The sequence below is a fragment of the Epinephelus moara genome, chromosome 20 (genome assembly GCF_006386435.1).
Source record: "Epinephelus moara isolate mb chromosome 20, YSFRI_EMoa_1.0, whole genome shotgun sequence".
Classification (NCBI taxonomy): domain Eukaryota; kingdom Metazoa; phylum Chordata; class Actinopteri; order Perciformes; family Serranidae; genus Epinephelus; species Epinephelus moara.
The window spans coordinates 27,621,366-27,640,265 of NC_065525.1; the positions used below are offsets into that span (position 1 = coordinate 27,621,366).

Consider the following 18,900-nt stretch of genomic DNA (forward strand, 5'->3'; position numbering starts at 1 on the left):
ACGTCTATTACTGGACCGCTCTGTCATCAATCACACCAGGTGTTGCTGTTGCACAGGAAGAAATACAACATTGACCTCAATCTCACGATGATGAGTTGACTAGTTTAGTTGACTATTATGGGCAATATTCTCAATGACCTTGGTGGTGGCATGTGCTACATTGCTAATGCCCAGTTGGCCGGTAACATTAGCTCAGCTGTGTCATACTTAAATGCCTGAAGAAGCTTTAACACGAATAAAAAAAAGGAAAAAAAAGAAAAGAAAAACTAATGGTGGAAAGCTATAAAATGGATTCAGTGCAAGGGGACATTAAACACATGTTGTACCTTGGCAGTGTCCTTCCTCATCCCTTCACCCCCTCTCCCCATCATCTGCCCTCCCTCCACTTCTGGCCTGAGGTAACAATATGTTGTAGAAGTAATGGTGCTGGTGACATAAGATCAATGCTTCAGGGTTAACACAAATCTACACACAGCTGCTTAACCCTTGTTCTTTTACTGATGCACACTGACACGTGGACAGTGTGATGTACACATGCTGACACACACGCCAGCAGGCTAGCAGCACAACCGACAGACACAGATTTACTATTAGCATAAAAGTTACAGTTATACCGGAAAAGAGGTGCCAGTTTAGTTGCAAATACTCATGAAATATGGATGAGTCCTACTGGTGTGTCTCCTAAGCAGGATATTTAACAGTCATTCCAAAGGATGGCTCAGAAATAACATCATGTAATTGAGTGGGACGGTGTGAATATAAAATGTGACTTTTTATGACACCATCTCATGAATATTATGAACTAGCACCACCAGCTCTGTCCTGTAAAGACAATTGCAGCAGACAGGCTGAATGCCATCCAAACAGATGTTACTGTTTAGCAGAGCATAAAGTGTAAACATTGAACAATTTTTCACAGAGTGGGATAGAAATAGCCCACAATATGTCGCAACTTCCCTGCCATTTTTCATGCACATGATGTTATTCATTCTAAAATTAGGAAAAATGCGTTTTTCAACAGATTGCTCAACAAGACGATTTGTAATTCATCTCAACCGATGCAGCACTGTGCATTCATACAACTATCATTGCTCATGATGTAATCAGTTTAAATTTGAAAGGATCATAAACATATCATGTAACTATATATAGTCCCCCCTTTAAGAATAAAGTCTGATAGACATACGTATAATTGTTATTATCAGTGTGTGATCATAACGTCCTAATAAAATGAGATGTTGATCCATCTCTTACACAACCACAGGTCTTGGAGCCAAAAGGCAACAGCTTATTTACATTTATAAATACCCTTATTAACATTTATAGTGGTTTTATTAAATAAGACAACCTATGGCCTCCTCATCCACACTCAACTAATCATCCTACATCAACATAATGAGCTATAACATGGACTAAATTGCCTTCATAACTGTATATAGAATATCTCAATGCCAGTGTTACAGTGAAAGAGATGATGCAACTTTGTGTAAGAAAATCCAGCAAATGCTGCAAACACACAATCTCATATAGCCACAAACCACAAAAACACAAACCTGTACAATATACATTAGGCACACATGCACACAGTATGTATTTTGAAAGATAGAGGTAATATCCTTCCCTGGATATCAGATGCAAACTGGAAGAAAACACCCGAAAGAAGAGGCACAGAGCAGTATTTTACAAAGGTTAAAGGTAAAACAGGTTAGTTATGGCTTAAACATAGAAACATTATTGACTAATTGATTCTAAGACATAACGTATTGAACATTAAAGCAAATAACTACTTAAACAAAAGCATAAAAAAACTCTACATAGCATAGCATAGCTTAGCATGTACTGTAAGACACAGATAGGAACAGAGGCCTAAGCAGGTGACACTACAAAAGACTCCATACAGATATGAAGGAAGACTTGAGACTCACAGGAAGGACTTGACGTCCAGGCCACGATTCCGCATCTGGTCCATCATGTAATCCCAGCTGCCAGGATTGGCACGTGAGCGCCCTGCTCCAACTCCCCTATTGCGAGAGGCCCCTGCTCCTGCTGTGCTGCCCCGTGCACCCCTGGGACCGCCTCGTGTACCTGCACCCCCACCCTCACCCCTGCCGCCACCTCCCTCTCCTCTCCCAGCACCCCCGCCTCCCCCAGGCTGTCCAGGTGCTGTGTGTAATTGTCCCAAACTCTGGGATGTGGTGGGGGGGTGGCCGAGACCAGGGCCTGGTGGGTGGATGAGAGGCTGCTGAAGGCTCTGCTGGCGCAGCAGCGTCCGAGGCCGGGTGGGGATGTGCTCCAAAGTGGATGCATACGATAAGACTGGATCCCCAAAGCTGGGAGGGCAGAGGAGCAGGGAGGAAAGAGAGCGCGAAGAGGGCCACGGCCGGCAGAGGATAGGATGATGAGGAGGGAGGACGGAGTCAGAGGTCACGGAAGAGGAGGAAGAAGTAGATGTAGGAGAGGAGCCGTGGCAACAGGAGGTGAGTTTGTGAGAAGTGGTGAGGTCAGAGGATGGGATGTAGAAGAGAGGGAAAGAATCATCAGAGATGAGACAAGGTGGCACAGGGCAGTAGGGAGACACAGCGGAAGAAGTCAGGTTGACATCAGGATAGATACAGGAAAGTTCATCCAAACAGGAAGTTGATGGTTGTGAGGGGGAGGAGGAGGAGGGGGAAGGAAGAAGAGTGGTATTTGAGGACAAAGTGGAGAAGGAGGCAGAGGGAGGAGCGTTGGGAGGTGGAGACAGGAGGAGGAGGAGAGAGAAAGAGAGCAACGTGAGGCAGCAGCAGTAACAGCAGTAGCAGAAATAGCAGTAGAAGGTGCAGCCTGAGTGATCGCTGTGTGCCGTGTACCGCTCATAGGGCTGCGTCGGGCAGCAGGGTGCAGACTGTGAGCTCGCCCTGTGCGTCTGCGTCAGATGTGTGTGCACCTTGCGAGTCTGCGCGGTCTGAGCGTGCTGTTTGCGTGAGGGTGTGTTTCGCATGGGCAGTGGTCGGATATGCACCGTCCGCACGGGTGTGGCCCGATTCTGCGCCACGTGACCAAGTCGAGGCGTGTGGGTTGTGGCTTTGCAGGTTCCAGGCCTTCTTGATGAGGGTTTTTTGGTCTGATGAGAGATCCCCATGTCCTCTACTCGTCAGTCAACTTTTTCCATCTCTGATAGCCTCTCTTCCTGTCTCTAAGTCTTTTTCGTCTTTTAAATACATGCTGCACCTCTAGAGACATCCCAACAGCCAACCAAGTCCTACAGTACGACTCCCTCCCTCTGTCAGCCTCTCATTTTCCACTCCTCCCCTTTAAAAATGCTGTTTAATTGGCTCATTGCCTTTCTTACTGATGTTTCAGCAGCCACATCAACATGTAGGTGTGTGACACATGTTATCTAGATGTCATCACTTACTTACACATACATCATTTCTGTAATTTACTGGCTCTACAGTATCCTCTATCATCTTTTTTATATATTTTTTCTACTACCCAAATATATCCTCCTCTCTCTCAGATCGCTGTGTAACCCAGACTACAAGAATTAGGTCATGAGAGAGCTATTCACATCAGTTAGGGTGCAGTTTACTCCGCTCTGCATTACTTCACCTAACATAATTTCGCATAAGGCTTTTAGTGTCCATCATATTTAACTGTCACAAATAAAAGGATAAAAAGGGTAATGGAAGATTTTGCAGAAAGCAAAACAGTTTGTGGGCAAAACAGAAGCAGAGGAGAATAAAAGGAGTGGCTTTACACAGCGACAGAAAGATGGAGAGAGCGATGGGAGCGATAAGAGCAGAGGGTGACGATGGAGGAGAGACAGAAAATGGGGTGCGAGACACAAACACAAGAGACACAGACACTTATAGCAGCCTGAAAATAGAATCCAATTATAGACAGGGGGCAAAAAGAAAGATGAGAAGAGGAGAGATGGAGGGAATGAGGAGTGAGGTAGTGATGAGCGTAAATGTGTTGTGGAGGAAGAAATCACAGGCACGAGGTGCCAAAGGAAGGTGCAAAAAAATCACGAACTGAAAATTAACTGCCTCATTTACAACACGCTGAATATAGACTCTAACTTATGTCATACGTCATGGCTGTGGGATACATGCAGTCAGTGACCAACATGCGTTTCACATTCCTGCCTGAATCTTAATTAAAATGCGGGCTGGCGCGTATGAGGCATTATTTCGGAGTGTGAAAATAAGACTATTTCTGTATTGCATTTTTGTAAGTACACTTGCAGGCTGTGCAGTTCCCCACATAAATAAATCATACCCTCCTGCAGATTCACATACGGGGCTACATTCTGCAGCTGGGCCGACTGTGTCAGCCGAAGGTTTGAGTCAGTGTGATACAGCTCGAGCAACTATTGTTGTCGTGATGACGAGAGCACACATTTCCCCAGTGCTCACACCTTGATCTGTTCCCACACGCTCACCTTGACACCTGAGCTGCTCTTTCCTCCCTGCTGAACTCGACCTGACTCTCCTTGTTTCTACTCAGAACTGATTCATTCATCTAATTATGGCTGCTGCTGAGGCGAGGGTGTAAGTTTTGTTTCAACATTTGGGGGGGAAACACATATTAAAGTCCAGGTAAAGTAAAATCTGAGATTTCTTGTTGGAAATACATGTTGAAAACATGAAAAGACCGGGAACTATACAGCACCGTGTTGTGAAGTGAGACCATTAGTCTAATAATTACATGATTAAACAATTTTAAAGCAAAACAGCCATCACTAACGTCCCTGTTGCTGCACAACGACTTGTTCTTTATTTCAGTGCCTTCAGCGTACATATCTCCAGCGTTTTAGAGCCTAATTTTACATACTTGGAGATTTCTGCAATCATTCAAATTTGACTGGGTGGTTAGTGACACATTTTTCTGTGGTTTGACAAACTCATATTTATTTTTGCTTGACCTGGACTTTAAGCAGCGGTCTGGGAGTCGCTTCACTTCCTGCATTCTCATTATTCTGATGCAGCAACTTTCACCTTTTCTGCGTCGGTTTATGGTAGAAATGCGACGGTACTTCCTGCTTCTTGTTTCTTTTATGGCACATTGAAACCATTGCTTTTGAGATTTTATACAGCCACCATCTTTTTTACCATGAGGCGCTGTTATTCTCTGAGTCGCGTTCTAGCAGTTCATTTAAATAAAATAACAGTCCTCTGCTACTTCCATGTTTTGACAAATTTTTGACAAATGCACAAGCTCTAAACATTGAGGGGAAGGTGTGTCCCCTTGCACCCCTGCGACCAAAATTTACACATATGTGCCGAGGTACAAACTTCAAACCTGTCGCTCTCCTGCAGCCCTTTTATTAGGAATTTGCATGTTCTCCTTGTGTCAACCTGGGTTGTCTCCAGGGTCTCTAGCTTCCTCCCCCAGTCAAAAGACGTGCAGGTAGGTTAACTGGTGACTCTAAATTGCTCAAAGGCATAAATAGTTGTCTGTCTCTGTGTGTCAGCCCTGTGATAGTCTGGCAACCTGTCCAGGGTGTACCTGCCTCTCACCCAGTGTCAACTGGGATAGGCTCCAGCCCCCTGCAACCCTGAACAGGATTAGCAGTTACAGATAACAGATGGATGGTGTCCCCTGTGTTCCCCCTCCCTCCCTACGCCTATGTGCTGAGGTGAAAAGAATGTATGAATAACTTGTGCATTGTAATGATGTGTTTACTTTGCTGCACAGTGACTTAGATGTTTGCTTTTTTCTACCCGGTTCTGAACTCACTCGCTGGGTCTCAATCCTCCGGACTGCATGTGGCCCTGGACGGTCTGCCACCTCCCGGCCTTCACTCCCTCTGTCACCATGCTCTTCACGCTGTCACTGCGATAAGGACCCCCCCCATCATCCCCATGCCCAGTTGCTGCCCCCTTCTGACCCCCTGACACTGCCCCACTAAGAGAGAGAGAGACAGGGTGCCGAGGTCCCACGGCAGACAGAAGGTATAGAAGAGGGAGAATAACGACAGGCAGAGGAGAAAAAAGACCAAAGAGCGTGAGAAAGACAGACAAGAAAACACACACGCACATACACAGGAATTGAGTAACCACATGGCTAAGGAGTCGAGACAGATCAGTAGAGTGTGTGAGAGGGCAGGTCTAGTTTTCCAGGCCAAGTGAGAGGCAGGTGGATGAAAAGGTCTGTGTGGAGTCCAGTGTGGAGAAAGAGAGGGATGGGGGAGAGGAGAGCAGGGAGGAAGAAGAGGAGGAGGAGGATTTACAGGGAGCCTGTAGAGGATGGAAAACCAGCAAGATGTCACTCCTCTGGGCCTGGAGGACCAATACTACAGCTGCCAGCATTCACTAGTGGCAACAGTGTGTGGACTCCGGTCATTTAGGTCTCATTCTCTCATTCATTTAGGCATTTGGGGCTTGAGATGTGCTACTATACCAGGCCATTCAATGGTAAGAACTTAGAGCAACGGGAGGACAGCCTGTACTGAAGTGCCTCATGAGCAAATAATCAACTCATTCGGGAAGTCATCCAAGTGACATTCAGTTAAATACAAATGCATTTGTTCTTGTAAAACATCAATTACACTCTATTTTTAGATTTAATGTCTACTGGTTTGTTTTGTAAAGATCTACTTGTCATCTGATCACCACTTAGCATCTACAAGAGTAAACAGGAAGTGGTGAAATACCTGCACCACACAGTAGAAAGGATCATAAGGGCAATGTAATCGTATCGACCTCCTAAAAAGGTACAGAAATTAATCCATGTTCTTACTTAAGAGCACTTGGCAACTCAGATTTCCTCTCAAAACTGGTTCTAGGTTTAAAATGTCATATCCACTCTGAAAGCAGTGATGATCAAAAATGAAGCACAGTAGTGCCCTCTGGTGACATGACTACATTTCATTAATATGCATGGTGCTCCTGCTCCAGGAGGCACAAAATATGAAGCACAGAAGACACTGTCGTCTGGTGTGTAAGCATGGGGTCGGGGGGGTGCTACACTTGCATCATGTCCCTTTGAAGGTCACCTTTCACATTCAATTCTGATCAACTGACCTGACAGTGCACGTGGATAAGTCATCAATCATAGCAACAGCATGGATGACACTGCGGATGGTCAACACAGGGGACGTGGGCCTCATTTATCGAGCGCAAGGTGAACATCTTTACTCTTTATTAAAGGTGGGAACATGTGTATAAATGGGACCAATGAATCACTACGAGTATTTACAGGATCATAGCAACCAGATATCAATCCTGTTTCTGACTGAACTTCACTGACAGTAAAAGTGATTTACAAAAAAAATATAGCCACAAAATCTTTGACAGTTTTCCATCTTGAAGCTGTCAGACTGATCAAATAAAGTATAACGCGTAAATTTGAAAAATGGTTTATGTCAAGCGACTACTTTTTCAAGATTGTGTCATGACTGTTGCTGGCATCCAACATATAACAAGTTCAATATTGAAAAATGATAGTATTGAACTGTCAATCCAATAAATCCTTAAACACAGAGATTGATCGTGCAGAGTAGGTTACCTGTTTGATAAATGAGGCCAAGCGTCATTTCAGAGATTGAAAGCTGCTGATCTCCAGAGAATCTCAAACAGGAAATAATTCCCAGCTGTCTGTTGCCTGTATTACTGGTCGGAGTCAGGAGGGCGTCCCCTGTCTCTTCTAGTTAAAAAATTATCCTCATGTTTTCTCATTTTAATTGAATTTCTGTGTTTGTAATGGCTCACACACGACTGATAAAACGGCTCATTTTACCATTACTGCAGTGAAAAATTCATTTATTTTTTTACCACTGGAAAGACAGACAGGGCCTGCTGAAAAACAGCTTTATGGACAATAAATGACAACCTTGAGGGTTTTTTAAAAAATGAACTCCTCAAACGTGACACACTAGGGTCTAAAGCTGGTTTCCCATGATCAGCAGCCATCATCTTCAGGCAGTTTTCAGACAGCAATCCATATATCCACCATGTTCATAAGCACACTGCTGCCTCCCCTCTCTAGGCAATTTAACACACAGTCCTCAACAGCTAGGTCTATTAAAGATGACCAGTTATTAGACAGTTTATCAGACAGATGCCTGGTAGCAGGATGTCTAAGCTCAGAGCCTCCTCGGTGCCCGGAGGGAGATAGGTATGACCTTGCTACTGCTTTATTGGATTCAAGTGCCTAGTGAGTGAAAAAATGACTTTTATTGCATCAAGTAAAAACACTGTTGCCTTATCTCCCAAATACGACAGACAGTAGACACAGTTCAAGTGCTACAATGTTAGTGCAGTACACATTAGATATTAGGTTGATGGGAATCAGAGAGAAGCCACAGATGGATGTAAACCACAGGTGAACACTGGCACCACACTGCAACCTGGTCTAACGGTCAACCCTCCACAACAACAACAACAACAACAACAACAACAACAAGAGTTTCAGTTGACACAAGCAAAGCACAGGGAGATACACAGATTTCAGAGAAGGTGGGTTAAAGTATACACATCTTTTTGGAGAGGAAAGCTACGAGGGTTGTCCGTCTCCATGGTTACAGCCCCATGGGAGAGAGGTGAGAGGTTAGATGTCAGGAGTTAGTGGGACCGGCAGGGCTGTAGGGAGTGGGGGGGCATCTGAACATGCGCCTGTGTGTTCATTAGAAGGTGACGGGATGTGAGCAGTAGCGGCAGAAATTAGCCCGGGGAGGTTACAGGGCTGTGCTGCTTTGACGCTGCAGTAATAGTCGAATGGCAGTCGCGGGGATGCTGTAATGTGCGTGTATGACATTTTCCACACTCACATTTTCTGAGCAGATTATGACTAATCATTAGTAACCATTTGTGCCCTCCAGTGGTCTAACATTGGGTGGGTTGTTATTGTTGTCGTTATTACTATTGTTGATGGGAATCGTATTATACAACAATAATAAGTCTAGAAATGTGCAGTTTGTGTATATTGCCACACTATGACATTTATAGAATTGGCTTTTTCCACAAGCCCTTAGGCTAAACATCCCCAGTTACTCATGAGAAAATTTTTGTCTTCAGGAGGGTAAAAATAATCGAGATTACGAAACTAGGTGGATTTAATAAGCTGTCAGGCATTATAACGTCCAAATCTTATGGTCCAATTTGATGCCTGGCTAGTGGTGGTGGCTGCACGAGTAGAAGAGGGGAAGGTGTGGGAGGGGAGAGAGGAGGAATGCAAGGAAGGGACTTAAGGGCCGTCCACACCAAGAACAACAACTATAAATATATAGTTTTAATACTATTTCTAACTCAAATGGATGGAAGAATTCATACCACTACTATAACCGCAACGTCAGTAGCAAACAGTATTGTTGGGATCACTTTCAGAGGGATTTGATGAACGATAGAAACACTGACAGCCAATCAAAATCCATTCAAATTTACAGGGCTTCACTTTCGTCATAGCAGATAACATTGCAGAGAGATTCATCATTCACTATGTTTACATGCACAAAATATTCATTTTTTTGCTCTTATTCTGAGAAAGACAACATTCCTACTAAGCTGTTTACATGGCTAATAAAATGAATGAATATTCCATTAATACTCCTGTTTACATGTAGCTGTGCATACTATGATTAACGTGCCCTAACATGTCGTTTATCACGTCACAATTCAGAGAAGTGGAACAGCTGGAGCCGCTTGTCATTTTGCTTCTTTGCATCAAAATAGGTTTTTTTCAAAGTTTTCTTAACGGTGGCGGGTTGTTGGACCTTGTGAACAAAGCTTCCAGCTTCCCTCTTTTATTCCTTCAACTACCTTCTTGAAAAGTTATGGGTTGCAATATTTGTCCAAAAACCTGTTGATATCCAAGTCTTTCATGTTAACAAGTAGGTGTGTTTCCTCTTCCGACCAGAAATGTTGGCTATTCTTTTGGGCATGCATCTGCAGCTTTGCAAACTTTTGGCGAGTCCGTTTATGTACAACATATCCATGACAACGCACAGAGCTTACTGTTAACATGCAAGAAGCCATGTGTCGCAAATTAGTAGGGAAGAACCCAAGCTGAGACGCATATTGCAAATGTCAAAACAGTGCTATTAAAACCAGAATAATTCCACATATCTTAATTGGAAAATGCTACATTCCTAATAACACCTAATTCAGAAAATCCAAATGGAATATGCTGTATATCAGAATACTGTCATATTCAGAATCATGGTGGAATATTAGTGTGCATGTAAACGTACCCATTGAGTATTAAAAAAAAACGTACCCCTGTTTGATAAGCACTCTTTCTTTCTAATGATGCTGGGGCTCACCCTCAGGATCAGTGTTAAGTGTTTTTTAGTATTAATGGAGCTGAGGAGATGTAGCCTACAGCAGTAATAGGTCATCAATATCCATTTTCTAGAGCTGGCGCATGCAGCACGTGTTTGGAGCTACTGTTTACAGAATGTTATCTTTCATCAGTGGGAACAGTCACACTGGTTATCGTTCTTTGTGAGGACCGCCCTTAAAGGAAAAGAGAGGGCCAGGGAAAGGGAAGAGTGGCACTGCCCCTGCCTCGTTACAGCCCTGCTCAGGGGGAAGTCTCTTACCAACCTTGGACCAAGACTCACTTGAGTGTGAGGCGAGGATCTCCATATGGGGCATAGGGAGAAATGTTTAGTACGAACTCCTTGGGCGGATAGGAGCTCCACCTCTGCTGCACTGTGCTGCTGTCATTGTTATTCCAAAAGTCTCTGTCTAGATCACTGCGGCCAAAGAGAGAGACAGGTCAGAGCAACACAACTATGGACAGCCTCGGCACCAGCCAACCATACGCAACAGGTGCTCCTGCTTTGATGCATTGGCTTGGTTTGAGGAAGAGGGTTGGTCTTACAGCCGCACTGAATGGGAGTTTGAAACAAAGCAGGCCCAGATTAATGTCTATTTTTCCACCTGAGGTTGACAGATCACCATAGTGGTCTGATTTGAAAATAAAAAAACAAGGGGGCAGCCTGGGGGGGAAAAGGCATTCACAAAAGCTTTTCATAAAGCAATGTGCTGTAGCAAAGACACAGAGAGATAGAGAGGGAGAAGCAAGAAAAGAGGAAGTCATAATCTGATGAATACATACAGCATGTGATTACATTCTGTTCATCTAGCATGGCACCACTGATGAAACACACTTGAGTAAACATTAAGAAGTCTGGCCCCCATCCTCGGCGTGAGCGGTGAGAGCGCATGAACGCATGGGACACAAGGCAGAGAGATAAATCGCAGACAGTCAAAGTAGAGGAGGAAAAAGTGAGCAGAATCACTGATGTCATACAAGTCACACAGCAGTGGTCAGAGCTGTAGCACAGGGACAGAGCGGGAGAGAAAGGCAGTGCACAAAGAGGAGGAGTTTGAAGCTGAAATGACCAACTGAGCACACCAATGCTGCTGGAGCCAGTGAGAAAGAAAATGCAAAAATTAAGAGACCGAGGGACTCAAGTCAGAATACATTCACATAGTCAATCTTTAGTGCTCAAAACCGTCCGCACAGAAATTAAAAAGTAAACACAAGACATTCAAAAATAGCTCAGACAGCAGCAGGCTATAGAAGAGAAGCAGGTTAATAGAGGCATTTTGTGGAATAAAGTATTGTACTTAGCATTACAAAGCTGACATTTTCCAGTATTGACCTCTAGCCTTGTTTCATCAAGAACAGAAAATACCTTAATCTTAGTTTGAGCCCTGCAAGAAGTGTTAAATCAAAATCCTCCCAAACATTTAAACTCCAACGATTTAACAAGGAGCGCTCAAGCCCCGCTCCGTTTACTTAAACCTGCACCATTTTAAGCCATGCAGAGGCGTGGCTAAAGGCCTGCACTTAAGGGAGACCTATCTTACAACCCATAAGATAAGTGCAGGAGCAGGCTCGTCCAGCCAAAAGCCTCACAGGTAAGATAATGCAGATTTAATCTATACTGATTAAATCACTAACCTTTCATTTAATGTCTACCCGAACATGCTCTTGTAGCGATTGTGCCCTTCAAGATAAAAACAACAGGCCTCATTTTCTGCCTTGTTTGTGTGGCATACATCACGGGACACAAAGCTGAACCAAATGGAGTTCATTATCACCAGATTATTCTACCCCAACCAGTTACCAGGCGCTTACTTGATGGCTTTCTTCTCCCCTCGCCCACGTGCCGAGTCTGGAGTGTCTGCTGTTTCCACTCCTGGCTTATTCCTCTTCCCCTTGAGCCAAGCAGAGGGAGGAGATGACAGAGAAAGCAGAGAAACAAAAGGTTAGCTTAGATTTGTCCTCTGAAGCTGTGTTTTTGCTATACTAATTTCAAGTGTAAATGCCTCGCCCATTATCTCAGGAACACTGTGCCATCAGTCCTTTACCTGATGGTCTCCTGATTACACTCATCAAAGTCAAATCAAATCTGCTGTGGAGAGCCATTTCTGACTATGATTATCATTCGCACCACCCTGAAATTTACATGGCAATTGCCTCTTTAAGGTAATCCGCTGGGTACTGGAGAGAAGCCTCTAGAAAGTCCCGCACCAGCCTGATTTCAAATAGCTAGAGCATGACCTGCTGTAACCATGGAAATAATGGCAATTTGAAGGCTTCGAAAAGTGAGGTCTGCTGGGCGCATTCTACTGGAAAAGCTCATTACAGTTAAAGGTGTTTCACACGTGTCACAATGCGAGTAATCTCTATTGACACTTTGCCACAAGTGGGACAGGGAGGGGATCAGTCTAAAGCTGCGCTGCCCCCCCAAATACCACACATGCCACCCTGAAAGTGATGCACTGATACACATCAAGGATAGGCGAGGATTCTCTGGCCCAGAAAATGAGTGGGAGGAAAACACGTGGAGCTGCCACTGTGGCTTGGCTCGGACAATTGGATTTTAAGTTGAAGGGTAATTTCCTGTAGTAGGCTTGCTTCGTGGGGGCTGAGCATGGAGCTTGAGACAGGAGATCTTGGACTGGGCAACCTCCCTGCTTCCACTTTTCTCTTGTAATGAGCCTTCATGATAAGCCTTACCAGACCTCACTAGCGTTCTGCTATGTGGCCCTAACCACACTGACGACATATCAGGTTTTTGTGTTTTGTCATGAAGATGTCAGGCTCTGGTTGGCGTATTACCACATATGGTGTATCATTAAATATTTTTTTTTTCTCTCTCTGGGTATGCCAGTCTACATCCATGCCTCTTTTATGTAATGCTCAGTGGGAAGGGCAACATGACATGGCCAACATACTTAATTAGCCTAGCAAGCTAACAACAGCCTGATGATCAAATTAAAGCCCTTTTCACACATGCACTGCAAATCAAAAATATCTAGACATTACCCAGAGGAGCTGTACGTGAGAACACAAATGTCCGAATCAGTGGGATTGCACATTAAACAGACTTAACCCTGCCAGCTCAATACAAAGTACATCGCTAGCTTAGCCTAGGGAGATCCAAGACAAGGTATTGCTAAGACAAAATTTGTAGGAAAAGGCAATAGGCTGTATGACGCACATTTAGTTGATGAAATGTAAAAACACCTTTTTTTTGTTCTGTGTATAGGCTACACATTTTTTTTTCTTATTATTTTTTTGCCAAAGCCACAGGGAGCCACTGGAGAGGGCCGTATGAGGAGCAACAGGCTGCCTACCCCTTGTCTAAGTGGAGAGACAACGAGATTTGGAAACTTCTGGCAATAAGAGCAGACGCCATGCTGTCAGACAAATTCAAGGAGCAGCAAGAGACGTGGTTTTACGACCAAATTATGAACCGGCTACATGACCACGGTGTAATGTGCATCATGTCCTGCCTCCTGCAGGCTCTATCTAGGCACCACTCCTCACTTAAACCAAACGGAGTACTACATGTAGGTGAGAACACTTCTGACATGGAAAATCTCCTGTTGTGTGCAACATGTGTAAAAGGGAAACTACAGACAATGTGAAAACGGTTTGAAATACCATTTTGGTTTTTCATTAAGGTACTATATTCATTCATGGCACCTATTTCCCTGTTTGGTAGATGTGGTTATTTTGTTTCATTTTGCCATAAGTACTGAGTAATGCATGTGTCCTGCCAGTGTCATTTTGAGGTGACACAGAAAGCACAGGATGTGAAAAATTTTACATTTTTCATACTGATCATAGAAATATTCTGATTCCAGAATTGTTATTTCTGTAAGTGGACTTGCAGCTGCATCAGTCTAAGTAGTGGAAGTCTACTTCCTCCCACTCCTTTTCGGTTATTTAAATCAAAGTAACTATATTGACCATTGCCTTTACATTATGCTTTTCATTATTAGTAAATACTACTTTCTCTCTGTCTTTCTGCTTGTTTGTATGTTCATGTCTTTTTTTCACATTTGAAATATCAAGTACCCACTTTTGTTGCCATTTTTCTGTCACTGTTTATTATTTATTATGTAGCTACGTAGATGTAGGAAGATGACATCCCCATTCTTCATTGTTTCCCCAACCACCAGAAACAAAAACCAATGGACACAACATCAGACATTTAAACTTCTGAACAAACTGGAACCAGGCAAAACATGCTAAGGAGAAGCTTCTCATAATCTTCAGTGATTCAGGGGAGGCTTTGGCAATGTGAAAACATAATGACCAGATAAAAGCCCCACAGGCTGGCTGAGATTTTAACGCTGTATATAATTCTGTTTCTATATTATGATTGATTTGTTCTAACAGATGTCAAACATGGAGGACTACAGTTGTAGAAAACAGATTTCACAATATAAAAATAGCACAAAAAAAGTTCAATTGTAAAAGAAATAAAATGTAGGGAATGGTGAGGAATACAACAAAAACCTTTGGGGTCTGTTAAACAAATGGAGTGAATTTTAAATGTCTAAATAATCTAACAGTTTTGCTAAAAGACACCAAATACCGGCCACATTCATCAGGTTAATTCTGGGTAGAGTCAAAGTTGATCCTGGTAAAGCCTGACCCTTAAGGCACATCATCTATTATTACAACGGGTTATGGTGCTATTTGCAGTTTGTGTTGTGTCATTATCATTAAAAATGCAACCTAGAAAGTAATGGCTTATTGGCCAGTGTAAGCTGCATGTGTTTTGTGCCAGTGGGCTTTGTTGGCCTGGTGTGTATTTTATTGTCATTGGCAGTTTTGTTTTAATTGGTGAGAAAAACCTTTGTTGTCTGTCCAAAGCAAGCAGATTACTTTGTCTTTGAGAAGAATAAAGCATTGGGTCTCATTATTGCCTCACGTTGTGGCAGTATCAGCCAGGATCACTCAGTTTGGGTCTTAAAGGCACCAGTAAGGGTGAAGTCCTGTTTTTTTCAGGGCACAAAGAGAGAGATTTTTGGTTTTAAATGCCCTCTAAGGTGTAGATTTTTCAGAACTCCGATTACTTAGTGTCTGTGTATGAATGTAAACGGAGTGTTTGGGAGACGATGATGTCATCTCCTCAATTCGCACATGCCCGTTTTCGTTCTATGTAATGAGCATGCACCAGAAAAAATAACAATAGCGGACTAGCAGTTTTTTTTTGTTAGCATTGCTTGATCTATTGACAACCACTTCAAGGATGAACGTAGGCGTCAGCAAGGTGCAATTTTATTTACTCCACCTTGGCATCAGCAGTTTAAAGTCTACCTGAAACAACGGTGTGGGATCAGGCCCTGTTGAACCAGCAGATTGTGGGACAATTTTGAGATAGAGATTGTTGTTGATGAGGTGTGGAGGGGGAACTTCTGTCTAGATCATTGCTCATATCTTTCAGTGACCTACTCCGTCCTTATATCGAAGGGGAATCAACGGTGATGAGATCTCCAGTATTGTTAGGGGTCTTGAAGAAGAAAGCCTATACACTTTACTACCTTTGTGATGAGATGAAACTGCTGAAGACGGCGAACACCAGCAAGCTTTCAGAGTTGTTTTTCGTTCTAGTTTGGATGGAGATATTTTGTAAAACTCAGGTTGTGTGGACAGATTAATTTTTTCAAAGTAAGGGGAGAAAACAATCTGTTTTCAAAAACATCTGTATACATGTAGACAGGGCCTTAGGCTCATTCAAAATTCTAGACACCTATCAGTGATCAATGAGCACCATGATTAGTATTACACAATAAGTGTAAGATACCTTCCCCTCCAGAAGCAGAACGATCAGCACCGTGACACCAAGTGCAAGAGGTGTTTGCAAAAATTTTCTGCCCACCTGTCTCCTCTATATAGACAGATTCGATAAGGCTTGGCAGCATATGCCCAGCATTTACACCTGCCCATATTCAACCTGTCTTTATAACACAAACCCACTGAGCACGAAACACTGGAGGAAAAAATCCCAGAGAGGCAATCAGCCGGAGGGTATATACGAGTTTCTAAAAGAAACTGAATTGACTCAGATCTATGTATGATGCATGCAATGCTCATAAATAGCAGAAGCTTATAGAAATGCAAATTGAGCCAAGGCTTATATGCTGAGCATCAGAACCTAGCAGGCACAGTGACGTAGACACGACAAGGTCTGGATAATAGATATCATTTCAAACTACAGTCCACACCTTGGATATTGTGGCTTTGGATTATTGTTGGACCTGTTACAAAGCCAGAGTTGACAATAGCACCGCTGAGCAAAAATGATAAAGCCCACAATGGCACTCGGTAGCAAAAATGATATCCATCACACACAAGGAAACAAAACCGCTCATCTGTTGTATAATCAGCACCAACCTGAAATAAAAGGTCACCAAATGAATAAACATAGATCTGACGGGAACGACTAGTTAAACAGCTGCATACAAGAGGTGTGTTTGTAATTTAAACACTGACTTCTACATCAACAGTGTCTTTATAAGCCATCATGGGAGTCTATATACTGAGCACATCACATGTTCTCTGCCAGCATTAAGATCATTCATGATCCTCTATAGTCTGCCTCAGGCATTTAATAGCTGCTCTCATTGGCTTGACATGCTAGCTGAATACATAAAATGACCTCATATTTTGTACACCATTTTGAAAACACAAGGATGCATACAATCCACCATTAAAGCTTCACATCTGCATGCCCAAGAGGAAGACCAATACAAAAAAATAAATTACATAAGCACACAACAATAAATACAGTATTCGTGTACGGCAATTTCTGGAGAGGCAAAACCATCTGAATCTCTGTCAGGCAAGGACAAGCTATCAAAGGAAACTCATGTATCATTCAATGCTATCGTAAAATTTTCAGGAAGGTGGGAAGACACAGAGGATGAGCTAGCCTAGAGTCCGGTACAGAAAGAGGGGTGAGAGCTGAAAATAGAAATCAGACTTAAAAAAATAAATAAACAGAGGCAGTCAGAAGGAGATGAAAATAAGGACAGTGCAGGACGGTACGTGAGACAAAGAGATGTGAGGGAGAGACAGGTGCGGAGAGTGAACTGAGAGAAACAATGAGTGACAGGAAGTCCCGAGTGGATTGGATGTGAAAACAAGAAATGGACGGGCATCCAGTCCCACGATCCTCATTTCCATACACACACGCAAGCTTCAAAACCATCTCCTCCACCTCTCCTCCAGCTCATTCATGAGAGTGGATAACAAACACGCTGCTTCTGTCTTCAAGGGAGTTGCGGAGACTGTAGGGATCCATAGTGATGAACATAACAAAGCTCACCAGCTCTGAAGACAAGAAACAATAACGGAAATCAGCTTAATAGCCCAAATGAGGGTTAAAGCATACCAATGGAAGAGTGAGCTATTTCCCCCCCTCATGCTCTACTCAAATACCCCTGAAAATACTTGAGTCTAATTTAAACCAGCCGTCTTTTTGTTAACCGACAAAGGGTTTCACACGATTACAGTATTCAGTGCTGTCTGGCTCTGAGCCATGAGTTCAAAATAGCTCCAACTGATATGATGAACCAATTATGAGACACATCGCAGCAAGCCTTAACTTGGACCAAACAAATCCTCCAATCCAATAACACTTTTTAATAATCAAACCCCAACAGAGAGTGTTGTGAAGTCTAGTGCAGTCGATGAGCAGGTGCATCGTACTGAGGCCCCCAACACAGGGAGCACCAGCCCAGTTGCCAGAAGAAAATACGGGCACTGTTTGTCTCAGCAAACCCAGGATATGATACATCTGTCGTTTTATACCTATTATATCAACGTTTCTAGAGTGACATAATTCGGATTACATGTATATTATCTGACGTTCTCATCAGGAGGAGGAGGAGATGGCGGATGGCATGACCTTGGCAAGATGACTGCCAAGAAGCAGACCACCATTCGAGACCAACACACAACAAAACATTGTCTTTTAGACATTGCGTCATTTCCAGCCAGGACTGGGCCACCAAATCCAGGCATTTTAAGTCAAAACATGATCTTTTCCTAACCATAACCATTTGGTGTTTGTGCCTACACATAACCAACATTAACCACAGCGTTGTTGAAACGTAAAGGAATTATATATGCTACATAATAACGTACAAATCTTACATATCTAAAATGTGCAATGCCAATATTTAATCTGCCAACAGAATAAGGCTTTTTCTTTATCTTGAAATATGAATTGTTAGTTAAAGTTATTAGCATTACAAGTTAACTATTACTGTTGGCCAAACAAATTTAAAGCTTCTCTCACAGTCGTGCAGCTGCCTTGATCAGTTTTACTATTGTGCTTACAAACATTAATGATGCAATTAAATCTCCAGCAGCATCAGAGAGGTTTAATAATTTAGACTGTGTTATAATATAATATTACTTCCTAGATTCCAATCAATAGTAGGTTGTAACCCTGTGTTTTCAGTTTTATCACTGCGGCGACTACCTATACATATACAGTGGTGTGAAAAAGTGTTTGCCCCCTTCCTGATTTCTTACTTTTTTGCACGTTTTCCGCACTTAAATGTTTCAGATCATCAAACAAATTTAAACATTAGTCAAAGATAACACAAGTAAACACAAAATGCAGTTTTTAAATGAAGGGTTTTATTAATG

At 42.9% G+C, this 18,900-nt stretch overlaps 1 protein-coding gene across 3 annotated transcripts in view; it reads right to left on the reverse strand.

Moving 5' to 3' along the window:
• Positions 1-18,900, reverse strand: part of syt7a (synaptotagmin VIIa) — a 112,324-nt gene that overhangs the window by 38,232 nt on the left and 55,192 nt on the right. For 2 of the 3 annotated variants that reach the window (XR_007571839.1, XM_050073526.1), the window contains exon 1: positions 1,926-3,204. Coding sequence is in view for 2 of the 3 variants with exons in the window: in XM_050073526.1 (XP_049929483.1) it covers positions 1,926-3,121 (1,196 nt within the window). In the remaining variant the exon portion in view is untranslated. Of the gene's footprint in view, positions 1-1,925; positions 3,205-5,724; positions 5,893-10,546; positions 10,682-12,075; positions 12,156-18,900 lie in introns of those variants that run through there. The other variant, XM_050073527.1, reaches the window with a different exon arrangement.